Source organism: Chlorocebus sabaeus, chromosome 10 (genome assembly GCF_047675955.1).
Source record: "Chlorocebus sabaeus isolate Y175 chromosome 10, mChlSab1.0.hap1, whole genome shotgun sequence".
NCBI lineage: Eukaryota > Metazoa > Chordata > Mammalia > Primates > Cercopithecidae > Chlorocebus > Chlorocebus sabaeus.
In genome coordinates, this window is record NC_132913.1 from 38,752,359 (window position 1) to 38,772,558 (window position 20,200).

A 20,200-nucleotide genomic window follows, 5' to 3' on the forward strand; every position below is an offset into this window, starting at 1 on the left:
CTGATTTTTTGTATTTTTAGTATAGACAGGGTTTCACCATGGAGGCCAGGCTGGTCTCACACTTCTGGCCTCAAATGATCCACCTGCCCCAGCCTCCCCAAGTGCTGGCTTACATGCATGAGCCATCGCGCCTGGCCCTGAAATGTTTTTAAATCAGCAAGTAATCAAATACTCATTCTTACTCTACAAGCATTATGATTTTAAAAAGAGGCTTTTTTTCCCTAGAGGATTTGGAATATAATTGAGAAGAAAACCAGCATCAGTGAAATAGGAATCAGCCGGGCATGGTGGCTCACACCTGTAATCCTAGCACTTTGGGAGGCTGAGGCAGGTGGATTGCCTGAGCTCAGGAGTTCGAGACCAGCCTGGGCAACATGTTGAAACCCCGTGTCTACTAAAATACAAAAAATTAGCCGGGTATGGTGGCATGTGCCTGAAGTCTCAGCTACTCGGGAGACTGAGGAGAATTGCTTGAACCCAGGAGTTGGAGGTTGCAGTGAGCTAAGATCACGCCACTGCACTCCAGCCCAGGCAACGGAGTGAGACTCCATCTCAAAAAAAAAAAAGAGAAATCAAGTGCTACACTGGGTAGTTATTTTTTGTTCCTCTGTTTTCTAGGCTGCATAGTGATAACCAGTGATTTAATCCTATTTGTAGGTTCTTTTTAATTGTTACGCAGTGATTTTATGAATTCTTCAGGATTTGCATATCCTTACTAGTATTTAGACATAAAGTTTAATCTTACCTAAACCTTTTGGGTTTTTTGCAATTATTTCCATCCTTGGTTTTTGAATTTTTTTTTTTTTTTTGAGATGGAGTCTTGCTCTGTCACCCAGGCTGGAGTGCAGTGACACAATCTCGGCTCACTGCAAGCTCCACCTCCCGGGTTCACACCATTCTCCTGCCTCAGCCTCCAGAGTAGCTGGGACTACAGGCACCCACCACCACATCCGGCTAATTTTTTGTATTTTTAGTAGAGATAGGGTTTTATTGTGTTAGCCAGGATGGTCTCGATCTCCTGACTTCGTGGTCCACCTGCCTCGGCCTCCCAAGGTGCTGGGATTACAGGCGTGAGCCATGGCACCCGGCTTGGTTTTTGAATTTTTTTTACAGTTAAAAGGAGCAGCTCTGCTAACATCTTTCTCATTTCTTCACTTATTTTGGATTTTGGGGGTATATTTTACTTATGCATCTATAGTCCTTATGTTTTATGTAAATAGCTGCATAGCAGGGAATGCATTCTTGGAAAGGAGGACTTAAGCCATTTTTATTCAGTTCTTAATTTTTTAATATATTAAGAGTTTTAAATTTTATATAACATGAAGTAATTGAAGATGGGTATTGTCAATAATGTAATTTGGATCATAATGAATTTTCCAAATTCTACCGTTTTAAGGGTCCAATGGGCTAATTCTTTGCATTTGTCCAATACATTAATTGGAATAATTTATTTGGTAACTACAGGTGACTGGTACTAGGATGATAATCCAGGGTTTTAAAAAGTTTAAATTAGTCTATCAATAATGTATACAATTCAGATGTTTATGTATATAAACAAATTTAGGTAATACACATTTAGGGCAAATACAATTGTAATAAAATGTTCATATTTTTTCCAAATTTCATTTTTTAGCCTGTTTGTGCATGGAAACAATCTGTAAAATGGAATATATTAAGGCTCCATTTAATGAAATTTATATTATGTGAGGCTTTTAGAAACTGTGACAGATGTATAGTTTATAGATCGATGTTTTCTCTTCTTTTACCCCATAGGTTTGTGTGCCTCTGATTCAAAGTACAATAAGCATTGATTCTAATGCCTCACCTCAAGGCAATTCGTGTCATGTAGCTACATCTCCAGGTTTAAATCCTATGACTCCTGTACACAAAGGTAAGAGGTAGATATTGTTGGTTTTTGCTTTTTTAATCAGGCTTTGTTGACCTAGAACCATAGTTTTGAAGTAGGGAATAAAACAAACTTTGAGAGGTTTTACTCAGTGTTTTTCGTATGAAATGAAGCACTTCATAATTTTTAGATTCATTACCAAAAAATCCATTGTGTCTTCCTGTTTTTTGTTTTGTTTTGTTTTTATGTTACTGAGTACTGTTGTAAGCACGTAGTTGTGGTTAAAAAGACAGATGTATTTTCAGTACATTATATGAGGTACATTACAAAAAAAGCCTCAGAGCAGTTAACATGAAAGTCTGTTGGTTTTAGAACCAGAATCTTAGCGCTATTAAAAACAACACATTGGCTGGGCGAGGTGACTCATGCCTGTAACCCTAGCACTTTGGGAGGCCGAGACCAGCAGATCACTTGAGGTCAGGCGTTTGAGACCCAGCCTGGCCAACACGGTGAAACCCCGTCTCTACCAAAAATACAAAAATTAGCCGGGCATGGTGGTGGGCGCCTGTAAGCCCAGGTACCTGGGAGGCTGTGGCAGGAGAATCGCTTAAACCCTGGAAGGCAGAGGTTGCAATGAGCCGAGATCATGCCACTGCACTCCAGTCTGGGCAACAGAGCGAGACTCAGTCTCAGAACAAAAACAACACTTCAGCCAGGTGCAGTGGCACGCACCTATAATCTCAGCACTTGGGAAGGCTGAGGCGGGAGGATCACTTGACGTCAGGAGTTCGATACTGCCTGTACTATATAGTGAGACCCTGTCTCTACAAAAAATTAAAAAATTAGCGGAGCACAGTGACATCCATCCATCTATAGTTACGGCTACTTGGAATGCTGATGGGAGAATTGCTTGAGCCCAGGAGTTTGAGATTTTAGTGAACTATGATTATACCACTGCACTGCAGCCTTGGCAGTACAATGAGACTCTGTCTCAAAATCTTAGCAGTTATAGTGTCTCTTTATGTATATCATTGAAAGACAGTTACTTCATATGTATTATTTTATATTTGCCATCTGAGTCTTGAAAATTTCTGTTACAGAATACCTGCATATTAATATTTCAAGGTATGGATTAATGCCTGAGACATTTAAACTCTGTTTTTAAAAGTTTCATTGAAATGAAATAGATGCATTTGGGTAGCTAATATAAAATGAGCTTGTATGACTTACCCTTTCTTTTTTTTTCTTAAAGGTGCTTCCTCCCCGTATGGAGCCCCGGGAACCCCCCGAATGAACCTGAGTTCGAATTTAGGTGGAATGGCTACAATCCCTTCCATTCAACTTCTGGGACTTGAAATGTTGCTTCATTTCTTGTTGGGTCCAGAAGCCTTGAGTTTTGCTAAGCAAAATAAACTTGTGCTGAGCTTAGGTATTTAAATATTTTAAGAATAATTTTAATTACTAAAACAGTCCAGGACTTATTGCATTGGGGTGAGGAGAGGTGTTATTTTTTCACAGCCAAAATATTTTATAGTTGTGTATGAAATAAATATGAATCTTTTTTTTATAGAAAACACACCTACTTAATAGACGTTTTGAAGTTTTATAGTGAGAAATGTGTTTCGTAAATCTGTTGTTTTACATAATTATCTTTTATTCTCCCCCTTTCAGAGCCACTGGAACATCCCTTAATCAGCAGCCCTTCTTTTTTTTCCAAACATGCAAATACACTTATCACTGCTGTTCATGATAGCTTTGTTGCAGTTGGAAAAGATGCCCCCGGTAAGAGAATTTGATTATTTGCTCAAATGTGTGTTTAAAAAGAAAAAATAGGCCAGTCACAGTACCTCACACCTGTAATCCCAGCACTTTGGGAGGCCGAGGTGAGTGGATCACTTGAGCTCAGTTGTTTGAGACCAGCCTGGGCAACATGACAAAACCCTGTCTCTACAAAACACACAAAAACTAGGTGGGCGTGTTGGCAGATACCTGTAGGCCCAGCTGCTCGGAAGGCGGAGGCATGAGAATTGCTTGAGCCCAGGAGGTGGAGGTTGCAGTGAGCCAAGATTGTGCCACTGCACTCCAGCCTGGGTGATAGAGCAAGACTCAGTATTAAAAAATAAAAAATAAGATAAAATAGAAAATATTTATATGGTGCCACCTACTGGCCAGATTGTGCGAGAACTTTACATATATTCATTTAATTTTGGCAGTAACGTTCCATGTTAGTTCATTTTACAAATGAGGAAATTGGGTAATACAGGAAATACATAAGTTGTGCAGAGTCGCTTATAAGTGGTAATACTGTGTCAGGCTCTATGGCTTTAGTATCTGTACCTAAACTCCTGTGTTATATGGCCTATCAAATAATGAGGAAAGGAAATTTCAAAAATTGTTTGCTGTTGGAACTGGTTGGAAAAAGAATCACAATGAATCACATAATTTTTTTTCTGTTGGTTGTTAGATATCCTTCTGAATCTCTGTGAACAATCTTTACCTCAAAAGTAGTGGGCATTCAGTTCAGAAAAGAAAGATAATAAAAAAAGATAAAGCAGTTACCCTTAGTTATACAATTCAGTGTTAACATGTTATAGTTGTTTTAAGGAACACATTTATGGCTGGACATGGTAGCTCATGCCTGTAACCCTAGCACTTTGGGAGGCTAAGGTGGGAGGTTCGCTTGAGGCAGACCAGCCTGGGAAATGTAGTGAGAATACTGTCTTTACAAAAAAAAAAATAATAGTAATAATTAGATGGGGGTAGTGGTGTGTACCTACAGTCCTAGCTACTTGGGAGACTGATGTGGGAAGACTGCTTGAACCCAGGTTGTTGAGATGACAGTGAGCTATGATTGTGCCACTGTACTCCAGCCTGGACAGAGCGAGACCCTGTCTCAAAAAATAAACATATTTAGTTTCTACAAACAAAAACGAAGTGATAGTGTTTTATAAACTTACTACAGGGCTGAATATCGTGAGGAAAATTAAATATTGTTCAATTTATTTCTTTAGTGTAAGGAAGTAAAGGGAGAGTGTTAGTCATAGTACGTAGTCATATGTACTTCATTTAAAATACTCAAGTTTATTTTGTTTGACAGATGTGGTTGTCAGTGCTATCTGGAAGGAGCTAATTAGCTTGGTGAAGTCAGTTACTGAATCAGGTAAGCACTATTAACACTGATCAAATGATTTTTTTTTTTTTTGAAACAGGTGGTGATCAGATGATTTTTATAGCATCCAGTGAATTATTTGACAGTATATAAAATGTATTTTAAAAGTATTTCTTGTATTACCATAGCTTCCAGGCTTTAATTTATAGTTAATGCTTGAACAACACTGGGGTTAGGTGTGCTGACCCACCATATGGTCGAAAGTCTACATACAACTTTTGACTCCCCGAGAACTTAACTACTGATAACCTATTGTTGGTTGGAAGCCTTGCTGATAACATAAATAGCTGATGAACACATATTTATATGTTATGTGCATTATATGCTGTGTTCTGTGTTCATTAGCAATATAGTAAATTAGAGAAAAGAATACTAGGAAAATCATAAGAAAAGACACAGTCATTAAGTGGAACCAGGTTATATCCTTGTCTTTACGTTGAGTACACTAAGGAGGGAAGAGGAGGGGTGGAACTTGCTGTTTCTGGGATGGAGGAAAATCTGAATATGAGTGGACTCATGCCGTCCAAACCCGTGTTGTTCAGGGGTCAACTGTACTTACTATTGTTGATTTAGAAAAAAACAAATTTTTACAGCTTTCTGTATAGTCATCTCTAAAATTACATGCTTAGAAATACACCCTTCTAGCCGGGTGCGGTGGCTTATGCCCGTAATCCCAACACTTTGGGAGGCCAAGGCGGGCGGATCACCTGAGGTCAGGAGTTTGAGACCATTCTGACCAACATGGAGAAACCTCACCTCTACTAAAAATACGAAATTAGCCAGGCATGGTGGTGCATGCCTGTAATCCCCAGCTACTCAGGAGGCTGAGGCAGGAGAATTGCTTGAACCCGGGAGGCGGAGATGGTGCCATTGCATTCCAGCCTGGGTAACGAGTGAAACTCCTTGAAGAAAAAAAGGAAGTACACCGTACTCAGCTGGGCGTGGTGACTCACGCCTGTAATCCCAACACTTTGGGAAATTGAGATGGGTGGAGTTTGGCACAACATTGTGCCCCTGTACCCCAGCTTGGGTGACAGAGCAAGACAGCTCAAAAAAAAAACCAAAACAAAAAAAACTACACCCTCCTTTTTGCTTTTTGATAGGTAACAAAAAAGAGAAACCAGGTTCTGAAGTTTTGACTCTCTTATTAAAGTCTTTGGAAAGCATAGTAAAGTCTGAAGTATTTCCTGTATCAAAAACGCTGGTAAGTATAATACCCATATGTTGGACTTTAAAAACCATTTTCTGAAGTTAAATTTTATATCGAAGATAGTTTGGGAAGACATATTTTATATCAAGCATTCATCAGCGGTTTAGTCCTGTTGCAGTAGGTGCCATTCTGTTAACTACAGAGTCATTCGAAACCTTTTTAATAAAGTGACTATAACAGCAGCCACAAAAGTCTTTAATGTGATAAGAAAAAAAATACCTGCTGTACAGAGAAAAACTAGGGTAAAGGACATGAAACTTGAACTAAAGAAACTCAGATGTCCTTTAATTTTACAACAAGATTGCTGAAAACCACTAATAGTTAGCTGGTACTTTGTTCTAAATTAACTGTTTTTAACCAAGAGAATGACTTTGATATTAAAACACATTTTTTTTTAACCCGTGTGGTACAGGAAGAAAAGTGAATTGGATATGATTTTGATGATATGAGAATCTCAGAATAAGCTCTAATGGAACAAACAATACCCTAAAATTCTGATTTTGTTTCCTTTATGTACTTTGACAGTTACTTGTTCTGTGGCAGTATAGCATAGTGGTTAGTCGCAAGGGCTCTGAAGCAGACTAGGTTGAATACCAGCCTAACCATTTATTAGCTGGGTAAATTTGTGCAATTTATCTATTCCCTTGGCTTTGCCTAACCCCATATGTAAAGAGGGAATGTAGCAGTAGTTAAAGACTAAATGAGTTGATACATGCAAAGTACTATGGGCCAGGAACAAACTAATACTGTTTATTATTATTAATCTGTTTCAGATGACAGTATGTGAAAGTGTATTTTCACTGACGTAACTCTTTTATAACATTTAAGTTATGTAGTGCGTGTTCATACCAGTATATTACCGCTGGGCATGGTGGCTCACACCTGTAATCCCAGCACTTTGGGAGGTCAAGTTGGGCAAACTGCAAAAATTAGCCAGGCGTGGTGACATGCCTGTAGTCCCAGCTCTTCTGGAAGCAGAGGTGGGAGAATCACTTGAGCCCACGAGTTTGAGGCTGCAGTGAGCCAAGATCGTGCCTCTGCAATCCAGCGTGGAGAACAGTGAGACCTTGTCTCAAAAAAGAAAAAAACTAGTGTGGTAGTATTTTTGGAGAGCAATTTGGTAGGCTCAGTTTGATTTAGCAATCTTGGACCCAACTATTAGTTAGCAGTCCTTTGAATATTTGCTTTGGGTACCCGTATAATTAATTGCAGAATTTCTATTAGTAGTATAAAAAAATATAGAAATAGTCTCAAGGTCCCTTAATAGAAAAATGGTTGACTAAATAATGGGCACTCATAGCAGTATTTTTCTATATTGATGCAGGTTAGTTGCAGAGCTTAATATCATTAGTGATTTACATTGTAATGGCTTTAATAGTTTAAAGGAATGTGTGTATGTAACTGACTGCCCAAGAAGTTGTGTGTTTTTCTGTGTACTTACATATACAGAAATTTAGAAGGTCTAGGAAAATAGACTCTGAACTGAAAGTATTGATTATCCCTGGAGATTAAAGACTTTACCTGCTTTTTGTATTTCTGTGTTTGAACTTTTAAAATGGATGCAGATATATTCATGTTAGCGAATGAATGTATTTGATCTTTTTTAATGAGATTATATTTATGTTAATGAATGAACATTACTTGTAATTGTTAGAGATATAGTTAACATTCAGATTTTTATTAGATAATACTTTTACGGCTAATTTACTGTAAAACCTTTTATCTCTCATAGGTCCTCATGGAAATTACAATTAAAGGACTTCCTCAGAAAGTATTAGGTTCACCAGCATATCAGGTTGCTAATATGGATATTCTTAATGCAAGTATCTTAAATGTAATATGATGAAGATTGGCGAAAAACATTTATACTTCCTTTTTTAAATTTTATTTATTTATTTATTTATTTATTTTTGAGACAGAGTTTCACTCTTGTTGCCCAGGCTGTAGTGCAATGGCACCATCTCCGCTTACTGCAACCTCCGCCTCCCAGGTTCAAGCTGTTCTCCTGCCTCAACCTCGCAAGTAGCTGGTATTACAGGCACGTGCCACCACGCCTGGCTAATTTTGTATTTTTCGTAGAGACGGGGTTTCTCCATGTTGGTCAGGCTGGTCTTGAACTCCTAACCTCAGGTGATTTTCCCGCCTTGCTCTTCCAAATGCTGGGATTACAGGTGTGAGCCACTGCGCCCAGCCATATTTCCCTTTTTTTTTTTTTTTAAAAAAAAGGATAACCTTATGTAAAATTCTGAGAGTATTGGATTTGAAGTATATTGACCAAATTAAAGGAAAAACTGATAGTTAATGTAAAGAATTAAATATGCTGCTATGTGAATGAAGAGACTATTTTCCTGGATTAAATAAATGGCTCCAAAAGGAAAGTTTCCTATTTGTTTATATACGATAATAGTGTTGGTTACTGCCACAAATATTGGAAGCTAATGTAAAATGCACTTAATATTTCTAGGATGTAGGCATTGGGATTCCAGTATATTTTAGATTGATGTTCTTTTTATATCTGGAATCTCATCATTCCTTGATTTTCTGTGTAGAGGAAACAGCTATGATTAGACTTGAAGAGTTTGATTTTTTTTTTTTTTTTTTTTTTTTTTTTTTTTTTTTGAGATGGAGTCAGGCTGTTGCCCAGTCTGGAGTGCAGTGGCGCGATCTTGGCTCACTGCAACCTCCACCTCCCGGGCTCATGCCATTCTCCTGCCTCAGCCTCCCAAGTAGCTGGGACTACAGGTGCGTAGCACCCTGCCTGGCTAATTTTTTGTATTTTTAGTAGAGACGGGGTTTCACCGTGTTAGCCAGGATGGTCTCGATCTTCTGACCTCGTGATCCACCCGCTTCGGCCTCCCAAAGTGCTGGGTTTACAGGCATGAGCCACCACGCCTGGCCAAGAGCTTGATTTTTGTGTGTAGTTAATGGAAATAATTTTATTAACATGGTTGTCATACCTTAAGTAATGCCAAAAGTTAAATTTGTCATGCTAAAACAATTTTATTTCTTAAATAACCGATTATAAAAAACAAGTGTTCTATTCTTTGTAACTGAGAATATTGGCTTCATTTTCTCCTTCAGGGAACTCCAGCTTTGTTCTTAATTCAATTAATTTTCAACAATCTCTTGGAATGTGGTGTATCAGATGAAAGGTAAGTTTGTACTTTAACTTGAAACTTTGTCTTGGAAAGGTTATGTAATGAATGAGATTATTTATGTACTATTTCCTAAGTTTCTTTAAGACTTTTTTTAAAAAAAAGACAATTCGTTAACTTTTTGTCAGTTATTTTAGAATTTTGTTAACATTAAATTAATATATTCCTGCCAGAAAGTTGATGCATTGTTTATAATTTTTTCTTCAGGTTCTTTCTCAGTTTGGAATCACTTGTAGGCTGTGTTCTTTCTGGTCCAACTTCACCACTAGCTTTCAGTGACTCAGTTTTAAATGTTATCAATCAAAATGCAAAGCAGTTGGAAAATAAGGAGCATCTCTGGAAAATGTGGAGTGTTATAGTCACCCCATTAACTGAATTGATTAATCAGGTATGAAATAAATCTACATATTTTAGATAATACACCTTTTTTTTTGTTTGTGCAATTGGGGAAATGAATAGTAAGTTTGAATTTGAATAGAAGATCATAAATATTTTTTCTGGTGGAATTTGCAAAGTTTGTATTTTTAATTTTATTGCATTTCTGCCTCACTGGTAAAGAAACTATAACTTAATGGGGACTAATCAGCTTCATTTTCTTTAGTAGTGATTATAAACTTAGAAGGCTCACATAGATGTAAAATGTTGTATCTTGGGTTCTTTCAGTAGTTTTATGAACAGAATAACAGTGGTTATCTTGACTAGGCTGTATATTCCCACAGTTAAGCCACGTTGGTGATTACCTCAAAGCCATATAGTATTTCCTTAAGTCAGGAATCTATTGAGAGTTGAATAATCTGTGTATTTAAATACTTAAATCCTTACGTTTACGTATTTAACCGAACTGGGAATAGTGACAGGCTGTGCAGCACGTTCTGTTTGTGATTTGTCAGCCTCTTTGTCAATCATTAAGTGGGAATATGCATTCTCTGGGCTAATAGTGTTGTAACTCAAAAATGAAATAACTTGAAGGAATTTTGTTGTTGTTGTTGTTGAGTTGGAATCTCACTCTGTCACCCAGGCTAGAGTGCAGTGGCACGATCTTGGCTCACAGCAACCTTGCCTCGTGGGTTGAAGCGATTATCCTGTTTCAGCCTCCCGAGTAGCTGGGACTACAGGTGCGCGCCACCACGCCCAGTTAATTTTCGTATTTTTAGTCGAGATGGAGTTTCACTGTATTGGTCAGGCTGATCTCAAACTCCTGACCTCAGCCTCAGCCTTCCAAAGTGCTGGGATTACAGGCGTGAGCCACCGTGCCCAGCTTCTTATATTATAGTTACCTAGCCCTTATTTTGGCTACTCAAACCAGCACACTATTCTTCTGGAAGAAAAGTCATTTACATTCTTTTTGGTTTTTGTTTGTTTGTTTGTTTTTGTTTTGTGATGAAGTCTCTGTCGCCCAGGCTGGAGTGCAGTGGCACAATCTCAGCTCACTGTGAGCTCTGCCTCCTGGGGTTCACGCCATTCTGCCTCCTGCCTCAGCCTCCTGAGTAGCTGGGATTACAGGCGGCCGCCACTATGCCCGGCTAATTTTTTTCTTTTTTTTCTTTTTGTTTTGAATTTTTAGTAGAGATGAGATTTCACCATGTTCACCAGGATGGTTTTGATCTCCTGACCTCGTGATCCTCCCGCCTCAGCCTCCCAAAGTGCTGGGATTACAGGCATGAGCCACCGCGCCCGGCCTACGTTCTTAAATAGCTTCCCACTGTTAGAACAATCACAGAGGCCCTTTTTATTGTATTAGTTTTTGCTGGAATGCTGTGTATGTATAATAGAAGACTTTGGAGTTGGCTCTGGGAATCTCTTTTAGAACGTATGGTGCATAATTTCCCCAGGTTGCTATTAACAGATTACAGCCACTTGATGACTTAAAACAACAGGGATTTATTCTCCCTTAGTTCTAGAGACCAGCTATCCAAAATCAAGGAGTTGGTAGGATTGGTTTCTCCTGGAGCTCTGAGGCAGAATCTGTTCATGCCTCTCAGCTTCTGCTGGTTGCTGGCAATCCTTGACCTTCCTTGAGTTGTAGCTGCGTCACTTGACTATGCCTCCATCTTCCTGTGGTATTGTTCTCTGTGCCTATCCAAATTTTCCTCTTACAGAAAAGACTGTGTTCATTGGATTGGGGCTGACCCTAATCCAGTAGGACTCCTTCTGAACATCTGCAAAGACTTCATTTCCAAATAAGACTACATTCATAGGTTCCAGGGGTTAGGAGTTAAACATATTTTGAATCTCATCATTGAGGGACACAGTTTTGCCCACTTCTTATAAATAAGTTATGTTACTACTTAGGATTAGAATTAAGATGGTAATTTGTCTAACTTCATTATTTTTCTTGTTTTAGACCAATGAAGTAAATCAAGGTGATGCCTTAGAACACAATTTTAGTGCCATCTATGGTGCATTGACTTTACCAGTAAACCATATTTTTTCAGAACAGAGATTTCCAGTGGTAAGGCATTGTAAAGTATTGATTTCTAAGGGATTTGTACTTTTCTGAAAATATTATTTCATCCTTTATAATTAGCTTCCACGATGATTTCTTTTTTCTTTTTTTTTTTTTGAGACACAGTCTCGCACTGTCATCCAGGCTTGGAGTACAGTGGTGCAATCTCAGCTTACTGCAACCTCTGCCTCCTGGGTTCAAGCAATTCTCCTGTCTCAGCCTCCCAAGTAGCTGGGACTACAGGACCATACCACCGCACCCAGCTAATTTTTGTATTTTTAGTAGAAATGGAGTTTTACCATATTGGTCAGGCTTGTCTTGAACTCCTGACCTCAAGTGGTCTACCTGCCTTGGCCTCCCAAAGTGCTGGGATTACAGGCGTGAGCCACTGTGCCCAGCCCACAATAATTTCTAAAATAAGACTTGTTTATGACTTTATTAGCTTAGGAGAATGATGAAGGACGAGAGAAGTTCTTTTGGATCTTTGATAAGTTTTGGTATCATGGCCTTATTTCCTCTCTTCAGTTAGATCTCTGGGGTGTGGGGGAAAGGTTATGACTTTGTGTTAGTCTGTTTTTTATTTTGAGATAGAGTTTCGCTCTTGTTGCCCAGGCTGGAGTACAGTGGTTCAATCTTGGCTCCCTGCAACCTCCACCTCCCGGGTTCAAGCAGTTCTCCTACCTCAGCCTCCTGAGTAGCTGGGATTACAGGCGTCCGCCACTTTGTCCGGCTAATTTTTTGTATTTTTAGTAGAGACGGGATTTCGCCATGTTGGCCTCGAACTCCTGACCTCAGTTGATCCACCCGCCTCGGCCTCCCGAAGTGCTGGGATTACAGGCATGAGCCACTGCGCCTGGCCGTTAGTCTCTTTTGTGACACATTAAATGTTGCAGTGTTTTTAAAAGATGTATTAATTCCAGAAACTATTTGATACATAGGTATATATTAACAGAACTTCTTTTTTTATTGTTATTGGTAGGCCACCATGAAGACTTTACTTAGAACTTGGTCAGAATTATATAGAGCATTTGCTCGTTGTGCTGCTTTGGTGGCAACAGCAGAAGAGAACTTGTGCTGTGAGGAACTTTCTTCCAAGATAATGTCCAGTTTGGAAGATGAAGGCTTTTCTGTGAGTTTGTCCTGATGCAACCTTTTTTTGTTTGTTTTTAAAGGATTCTTTTCAAGTAAATGGAGATAACATTTGTGAGCTATCACTTATTACTGCTTCTATTTATATGTGACAAAGTTGATATTGAAAACAAGTATGCTTTGTGTAACAGTTTTGTGTCTTTGGGCTCTAAGGTTCATGTTTTGGGATCATTAACAGTGAAGATCTTTTACTATACGTGTATCTCCTTGTGCTTGTGTTATTCCAGATTAACAGTTCAAGGGCCTTGCTGTCCTGAACCTCAACTTTCTCATATGTATCTGTTAGATGTTTAAATTCAATCCCTTTGAAAGTTTGTAGTCTTAGAAAATATAAGTCTCTTTTCTCTTTCCTTCCCTCCTCATGGAAAGGACAGCTGTTGGGAACAGATTGATATGTGTCATTCCAGAATAGACCTCTTTCTATTTACACATGTCATTTGTATATTGATACTTGCATATGCATATGAATACGGTATTCTTGGCAAGGAAATCCTTATTGCGAAGTAATTATGTAACTTTTCGTAAAACACTGTCTTGGCTCCATTTCAAGTCAATCCATATAGCTCTATTATTTCTTTCAACTACTGTCTAGTATTCTGTAGTATGATTGTACTATTACTTGGAATTCTATTTTTTTTAATTTTTTATTATTTTTTGAGATGGAGTCTCACTCTGTCACCCAGGCTTTATTATTTTTTGAGATGGAGTCTCACTCTGTCACCGAGTAGCTGGGATTACAGGTGTGCACCACCATGCCCAGCTGATTTTTGTATTTTTGGTAAAGATAGGGTTTCGCCATGTTGGCCAGGCTGGTCTCAAGCTCTTGACCTGAGGTGATCCACCTTGGCCTCCCAAAGGGCTAGGATTACAGGCGTGAGCCATTGCACCTGGCCTGGAATTCTGCTATTTTAAGGACATTTTGGTTGTTTCAATTATTTATTACTGTGTATAATCCTGGTAATGGCCTTCACACAGAAACCATTGTTTTCCATGCAGATTATTGAAATGATATTTGTTGTGTGTGTTTTCTCTACATCTTATATCTAACACATAATTTAATGAGGAATAAAGGAAAGTAAAAATAACAGTTCTTTTTTCTTTTCCCCCTTGAGACAGAGTCTCACAGTGATTGTTGGGTATAGTAACTACACACCTATAGCATGTTTGTAGCTTAGGAACAACAGACTATATAGGTGTGTAGTAGGCTGTATCATCTATGTTTGTGTGAGTACCCTGTGTTCCCACAAGATGAAATTGCCTAATGACCCATTTTTCAGAAGGGATCTCTGTTAAGCCATGGGTGGCTGCACTAAATGTACTGTAAGCTGTGGCATATGTTATATAGAATATATGGGAGTAACAGTCATTTTTTCATGTTGCTTACTCTTGTTGAATACTGTCCCAGTACTTTAATGTGTCTAACAGTGATATTCTCTTCTCTAGAATTTGTTGCTCGTGGATAGAATTATTCATATTATTACTGTAATGGTTGATTGTATTGACTTCTCACCATATACTATTAAATATCAGCCCAAAGTTAAATGTAAGTATGTATTTTTTAACCTTTGTTTATCCAGTATTTTATAAGCACTACTGAACTTTGCCAGGGGAAGTCCTAATACCTTTGCCACCTCATTTTAGTAACTTTTGATCTTGTTTAACCATGTTAGTTACTGTGCTGGGAGCTTTCATACATGTACTCTCTTTTTTCTTTTTAATTTTCAGATGCTGTGTATCATTCTCTTATCTCTATCACACACAAAATGTCTTTACTCCTTTTTACAACACAGAAAGATAAATACTATCCTAATTAGAGATTGCCTAATGGTACAAATGATTTTACTCTTTCCATCTGGTATGAAGGATTATCTGGACAAGAAACTTAGACATAACTTAAAATGTTTTTATTTGCAAGCCTTATTTAAAGTAATCATTGAATTGACAGTATAATTTTAAAGAAAACAATGGGATCAGTTAATTGGTTATTTTTTTCCAGAAATGTTACAAAAATTTAACTCATTGTTTACCTGAAAAATGGTAAATGATTAAAATTGGACAATTGAGATCATAACAAGTTTTGTGTGATTTTTAAAAAGCAGATGCCTTGGTTAGTTTTAAGTTATTTTGTAGCAAATAGTTTTTAAAATCTGCTAATTGATTCAATGAAGTCAAATATATCCACCTGTATTTATATGTTCATAACATATAGGTAGTGATAATCTGTCATTAATGAAAAATGTTAATTGATGTTGAGATATGTTATTTCTTATTGTTCAAAGATTAGGAACATAAAATTATCTACCAGTAAGATCTGCCATTGATGAGTTTTCTAAAACATTCTTAGAATCTTTTTTGGTTTTTGAATCTTTACTAAGTAGCAATATGGAGTAACATTTTAAGCTCCTGAAGTATATTATAGGTCAGAGCATCCTGGCCTGAGTCCCGTAGAAATATAGGTTATAGATGTTCTTGACATACTGATCTTAACTCTCCTCTTGGGCTGACCAGGACCTAATCTGATTACCTCAGTGTGTCAAAAATAGGCTTATCTCTGAAAACCATAAGTATACCAAGATTGTATAACAGATAATGTCAGAAATTATAAGCCACCAGAGTTTCATAGAGACATAATTTTACCTATGTTGGTACTTCTGAAATTAGATTTAACCAAATATCCAATTCAGGAACTATAAGGCCACAGTTACAAATGTCTTTTCCACTCCATGTCCATGCAAAACAGAGCCAGAGTTCCTCTTGCTGTAAAATTCGGGTAATGGGGAGATTTTTAAAAGGAGTTGAGAAGAGGAAACAATATTAAGACTAACCGAAAACAAATTGTTATTATCAGGATTGCCTTGGGATTTTTTTGGTGACTTACACTGTGATGATTTCAAATTTAGAGAAATATTGCAAGAGTTTACGTGGAAACTTCGTATTCATTTACTCAGGTTCCTCAGTTAACGGTTGATTGCATTTATCTTATCTGCTCCCCCCTTCCCCCAGAATATACATTTTATTCTCCCCCCCCCCCAAACCGTTTGAAGGTATAGTTTTAGGCAAGTTGACAACCTGGAACAGTTCCTCAGTCTTGTCTTTTGTGTCCTTCAAAAAGCGACTTTAGGCCGGGTGCAGTGGCTCATGCCTGTCATCCCAGCATTTTGAGAGGCCAAGGTGGGTGGATCACCTGAAGTCAGGAGTTCTAGACCAGCCTGGTCAACAGGGCGACAACCTGTCTCTACTAAAAATACAAAAATGAGTGAGGCATGGTGCGCACCTGTAGTCTCAGCTACTTGGGAGTCTGAGGCAGGAGAATCTCCTGAACCCAGGAGGCAGAGGTTGCAGTGAACTGAGATCATGCCACTGCACTCCAGCGTAGGCAACAGAGCTACACTCTGTCTCAAAAAAAAAAAAAAAGCAGTTTTACTTTCTTAGAGTCTTTCAATCTGGGATTATCATATTTCTTTAAGATTAGATTCAGGGTCCATTCATTTCTTTACTGGAGTGCCACAGAAATAATGCTGTAGTTCTTTTTCAATTCCTTATTTTCCCATTACTGGTGATGTTAACACTTTCTGTTTGTTTGAGGATGGCATCTGCCAGGTTTTCCACTGCAAGGTTAATTACTACTTACTGTGGCACAATTACTTGTTTCTCTAGATACACTTTCATTTACCGTCTAATATAACATGGATTATGCTATTTATTCCTCTTTCTGTATTTGTCTCTACTGTCTCTAATAGTGAGAAACCTGGTTTTTGTTACCCTCAATGTATTTACAACTTGATCATTCACTTGTATGTAACCAGTCTCCTGACATATGGCTGTCACCTCACCTCAACATTCTGTCGGGGTATCTGGATATAGTTTTTCAATGTACATTAATGTCTGAGAAATTGATTCCAAGGAGAAAGATCAACTTCCTTTTAGTAGCAACATTTGTTTTTCATGTTACCATATGAGATTAATTTTAATTTAGAAGCATTCATTTTCTGTTAAATTTGAGATCTCGTTCCTTAAAAGAACAGTTTGAGAGAAACAAGTAATTTTGGAATGGGTATATTTTTTGGGCAAGAGCTATGTGGGTTTATTCTTCTAGGTAGATGTTTACAGAGGGATTAAAGATACAAAAGAAAGACAGTACTTTTAGACGGGTGGATCACGAGGTCAGGAGATCGAGACCATCCTGGCTAACACGGTGAAACCCCGTCTCTACTAAAAAATACAAAAAAACTACCCGGGCGAGGTGGCGGGTACCTGTAGTCCCAGCTACTCGGGAGGCTGAGGCAGGAGAATGGTGTAAACCTGGGAGGCGGAGCTTACAGTGAGCCGAGATCCTGCCACTGCACTCCAGCCTGGGTGACAGAGCGAGACTCTGTCTCAAAAAAAAAAAAAAAAACACACAGTACTTTTAGGACAAATATTTTTCTTTAAATCTAGGAAACAGGCAGTAGACTTACTGCATTCTTTCTCAGCTTTGCATCTCTGACTTGTTCAATGTTATTTGTAGGGATCAATGTACTATAGATGAGCAAGGAAATGGTCCGTCATTCATGGTGGAAATTTTTTGTTTTTAAAACTAACTTTTAAAATTTAAATTTGGAACCTATCGTACGTAATTTAGTACTTTCTTGCATATTAGTTGTTGAAATTTTATGAAATGTAAAATAAAAGTTTGAGATGCATTTTATAATTCGTAAGAAAAAATGGACTTGTTTTTCTGAAATTCATATTCATGATCCACCAAGTAGTTTTCGTCTCCTCATTTGTAAAGATAATGTTCTAGTGATACTTATCCATTAATGGTACATTATGTTATGATTGGTTATGATTGGTTTGGGGTGTTAGTCAACAAACGGACATGTATTTGATGTATCTAACTTTGTTTTTGTTTTTGAGATGGAGTCTCTCTCTGTCGCCCAGGCTAGAGTGCAGTAGCGCGATCTCAGCTCACTGTAAGCTCCGCCTCCCGGGTTCATGCCATTCTCCTGCCTCAGCCTCCCGAGTAGCTGGGACTGTAGGCGCCCGCCACCATGCCCGACTAATTTTTTTTGTATTTTTAGTAGAGATGGGGTTTCACCGTGTTAGCTAGGATGGTCTCTATCTCCTGACCTTGTGGTCCGCCCGCCTCAGCCTCCCAAAGTGATAGGATTACAGGCGTGAGCCACCATGCGCAGCTGATGTATCTAACATTTAAATGTGAGCTATACATTGTAAAAGTGGACAGTGACCCTATTTTCAATTTACTTGAGTTTTTAATTCAATTTTTGTTTTTAGCACCACAGAGACCTTCAGATTGGTCCAAAAAGAAGAATGAGCCCCTAGGGAAATTGACTTCTTTATTTAAACTTATTGTGAAAGTGATCTATTCTTTCCACACTCTGAGCTTCAAGGAAGCACATTCCGATACCCTCTTCACTATTGGCAACTCAATCACCAGCATTATTTCCAGTGTACTTGTACATATTTCTTTGCCTTCTATGATCCGAAAAATATTTGCAACTTTAACAAGACCTCTCGCATTATTTTATGAAAACTCAAAGTAAGTATTTTGGGCTAAGTAGCTTTGAATTAAATGTATACAATTTAAATATAGGTCACAACTTTTACTTTTTAATCAGCTGTGTTGTAGATGGTAGTCTTGACAATTTTGTGGAGAGGGTAATAAACTATACTTTTGTTAAAAAGAGAGTTCAAGTAGTATAGAAATATGAAAGAGAAATTGGAAGTCTTTCTGTTTTGCCTGTTACTTTCCTTTCCCTTACCTTTTCAATGCTTATCTTTTCAGAACTGTTTATGCAAACAAGCATACCTATTAAATGCATGATAGACAGGAAAGCCTACTTGACATGCTGTTTTGCAGTTAATTATATGGGATGCACTTAATACAGTTGGCTGTTTGTATCCAAGGGTTCTGCATTCATGGATTCAACCAACCCTGGATCGAAAATATTTGGAAAAATTAAAAAGAAAAATAATGCAAATAAATACAGTATGACAATTATTTACATTGTATTAGATATAAGGAATCTAGAGATGATTTAAAAACTGGGAGGATGTGTTTAGGTTACATGCAAATATAACTTGTTTTATATTAGGGTGTTGAGCATCCATGGATTTTGGTATCCTGGCAGGAGGGTGGTCCTGGAATTAGCCGCCACCACATCCAGCTAATCCCCTATGGATACTGAGGGATGGCTATCTCTGTACCATATACATGAAAATCTCATTTTTAAAAATGTCTACACGTGATTCTGTTAACTTTTTACCCAATTTCTGACTGGTGGACATACATGTTTTTCTAGTATTTTCCCTCATGACAGTTGAACATTATACGTAAATCAGTGCCCACATTTGCCACTATTTCTGTAGAAAATTAGTAAAAATGTTGGTTCGAAGGGCATACACATTTATGTTTCTGAATTGCTCTCCAAAAAATTGCATTAATTTTGCATCACCCTTTATTTGAATCGAAGCAAGCAGTGCCTTAAAACCTGAAAGAAAAAAAAAAAGCCCCGGTAACAAACTTGTACAAGCATTTTGAAAGGATTCATCAATATTCTTTACAGCAAGCTTGTGTGGTTCAATCATAGGACAGTTTATCTTTCATAAATTAACAGAGAACATTTTTGGAACAGATTTTATAAAGTACAACCCCCAAATCCATGAACTTTTCTTTGCAAATCTTTAAGTCTATATTACATTAAAAATAGTGCCTAAAAGAAATGTACAGAAACAAGCAATTAATATGATTATTACTTTGAGGCTTATTGTAGATATTTTCTGTGATTCATTTTTCAAAGATGGGATGGTTTTATGCTTAATATTTAGCATTCGAGTTTTTTTTACTTGTAAAGTCTTTGGACACCTTTTTATATCATCAATTTATATTTATTATGTCTTTATTACCTTTTTCTTAGGATTAGCTTGATAGATAGTACAGTGTTAACTTGCAGAAATATAAATGGTATTCTATTTTATGTGTTTTCCTTCCTAGGCTTGATGAAGTTCCTAAAGTATATAGTTGTCTGAACAACAAGGTAAAAATAGACAATTGTCCATAAACCATACTTTCATGATGAGAAAATGATAGGGTTTAGATAATTTTCTTAAACATAATTCTGCTGATTTTTAAAGGGGTTATTTTTTTTTTTTTTCTTCCTGGAGACAAGAGTTTCACTCTCGTCAAACTCAAGCTGGAGTGCAGTGGCAGGATCCTGGCTCACTG

At 37.7% G+C, this 20,200-nt stretch overlaps 1 protein-coding gene across 5 annotated transcripts in view; it reads left to right on the forward strand.

The window, feature by feature from the left end:
- The window catches only part of RIF1 (replication timing regulatory factor 1), a 92,257-nt gene that overhangs the window by 24,035 nt on the left and 48,022 nt on the right, over positions 1 to 20,200 (forward strand). For 4 of the 5 annotated variants that reach the window (XR_005241560.2, XM_007964960.3, XM_007964959.3 and 1 more), the window contains exons 11-23: positions 1,774 to 1,891; positions 3,099 to 3,275; positions 3,518 to 3,628; positions 4,944 to 5,006; positions 6,119 to 6,219; positions 7,958 to 8,044; positions 9,307 to 9,377; positions 9,588 to 9,768; positions 11,725 to 11,832; positions 12,806 to 12,955; positions 14,419 to 14,518; positions 18,250 to 18,514; positions 19,970 to 20,012. Coding sequence is in view for 4 of the 5 variants with exons in the window: in XM_007964960.3 (XP_007963151.3) it covers positions 1,774 to 1,891; positions 3,099 to 3,275; positions 3,518 to 3,628; positions 4,944 to 5,006; positions 6,119 to 6,219; positions 7,958 to 8,044; positions 9,307 to 9,377; positions 9,588 to 9,768; positions 11,725 to 11,832; positions 12,806 to 12,955; positions 14,419 to 14,518; positions 18,250 to 18,514; positions 19,970 to 20,012 (1,575 nt within the window). In the remaining variant the exon portion in view is untranslated. The remainder of the gene's footprint in view (positions 1 to 1,773; positions 1,892 to 3,098; positions 3,276 to 3,517; positions 3,629 to 4,943; positions 5,007 to 6,118; positions 6,220 to 7,957; positions 8,045 to 9,306; positions 9,378 to 9,587; positions 9,769 to 11,724; positions 11,833 to 12,805; positions 12,956 to 14,418; positions 14,519 to 18,249; positions 18,515 to 19,969; positions 20,013 to 20,200) is intronic. The other variant, XM_038002137.2, reaches the window with a different exon arrangement.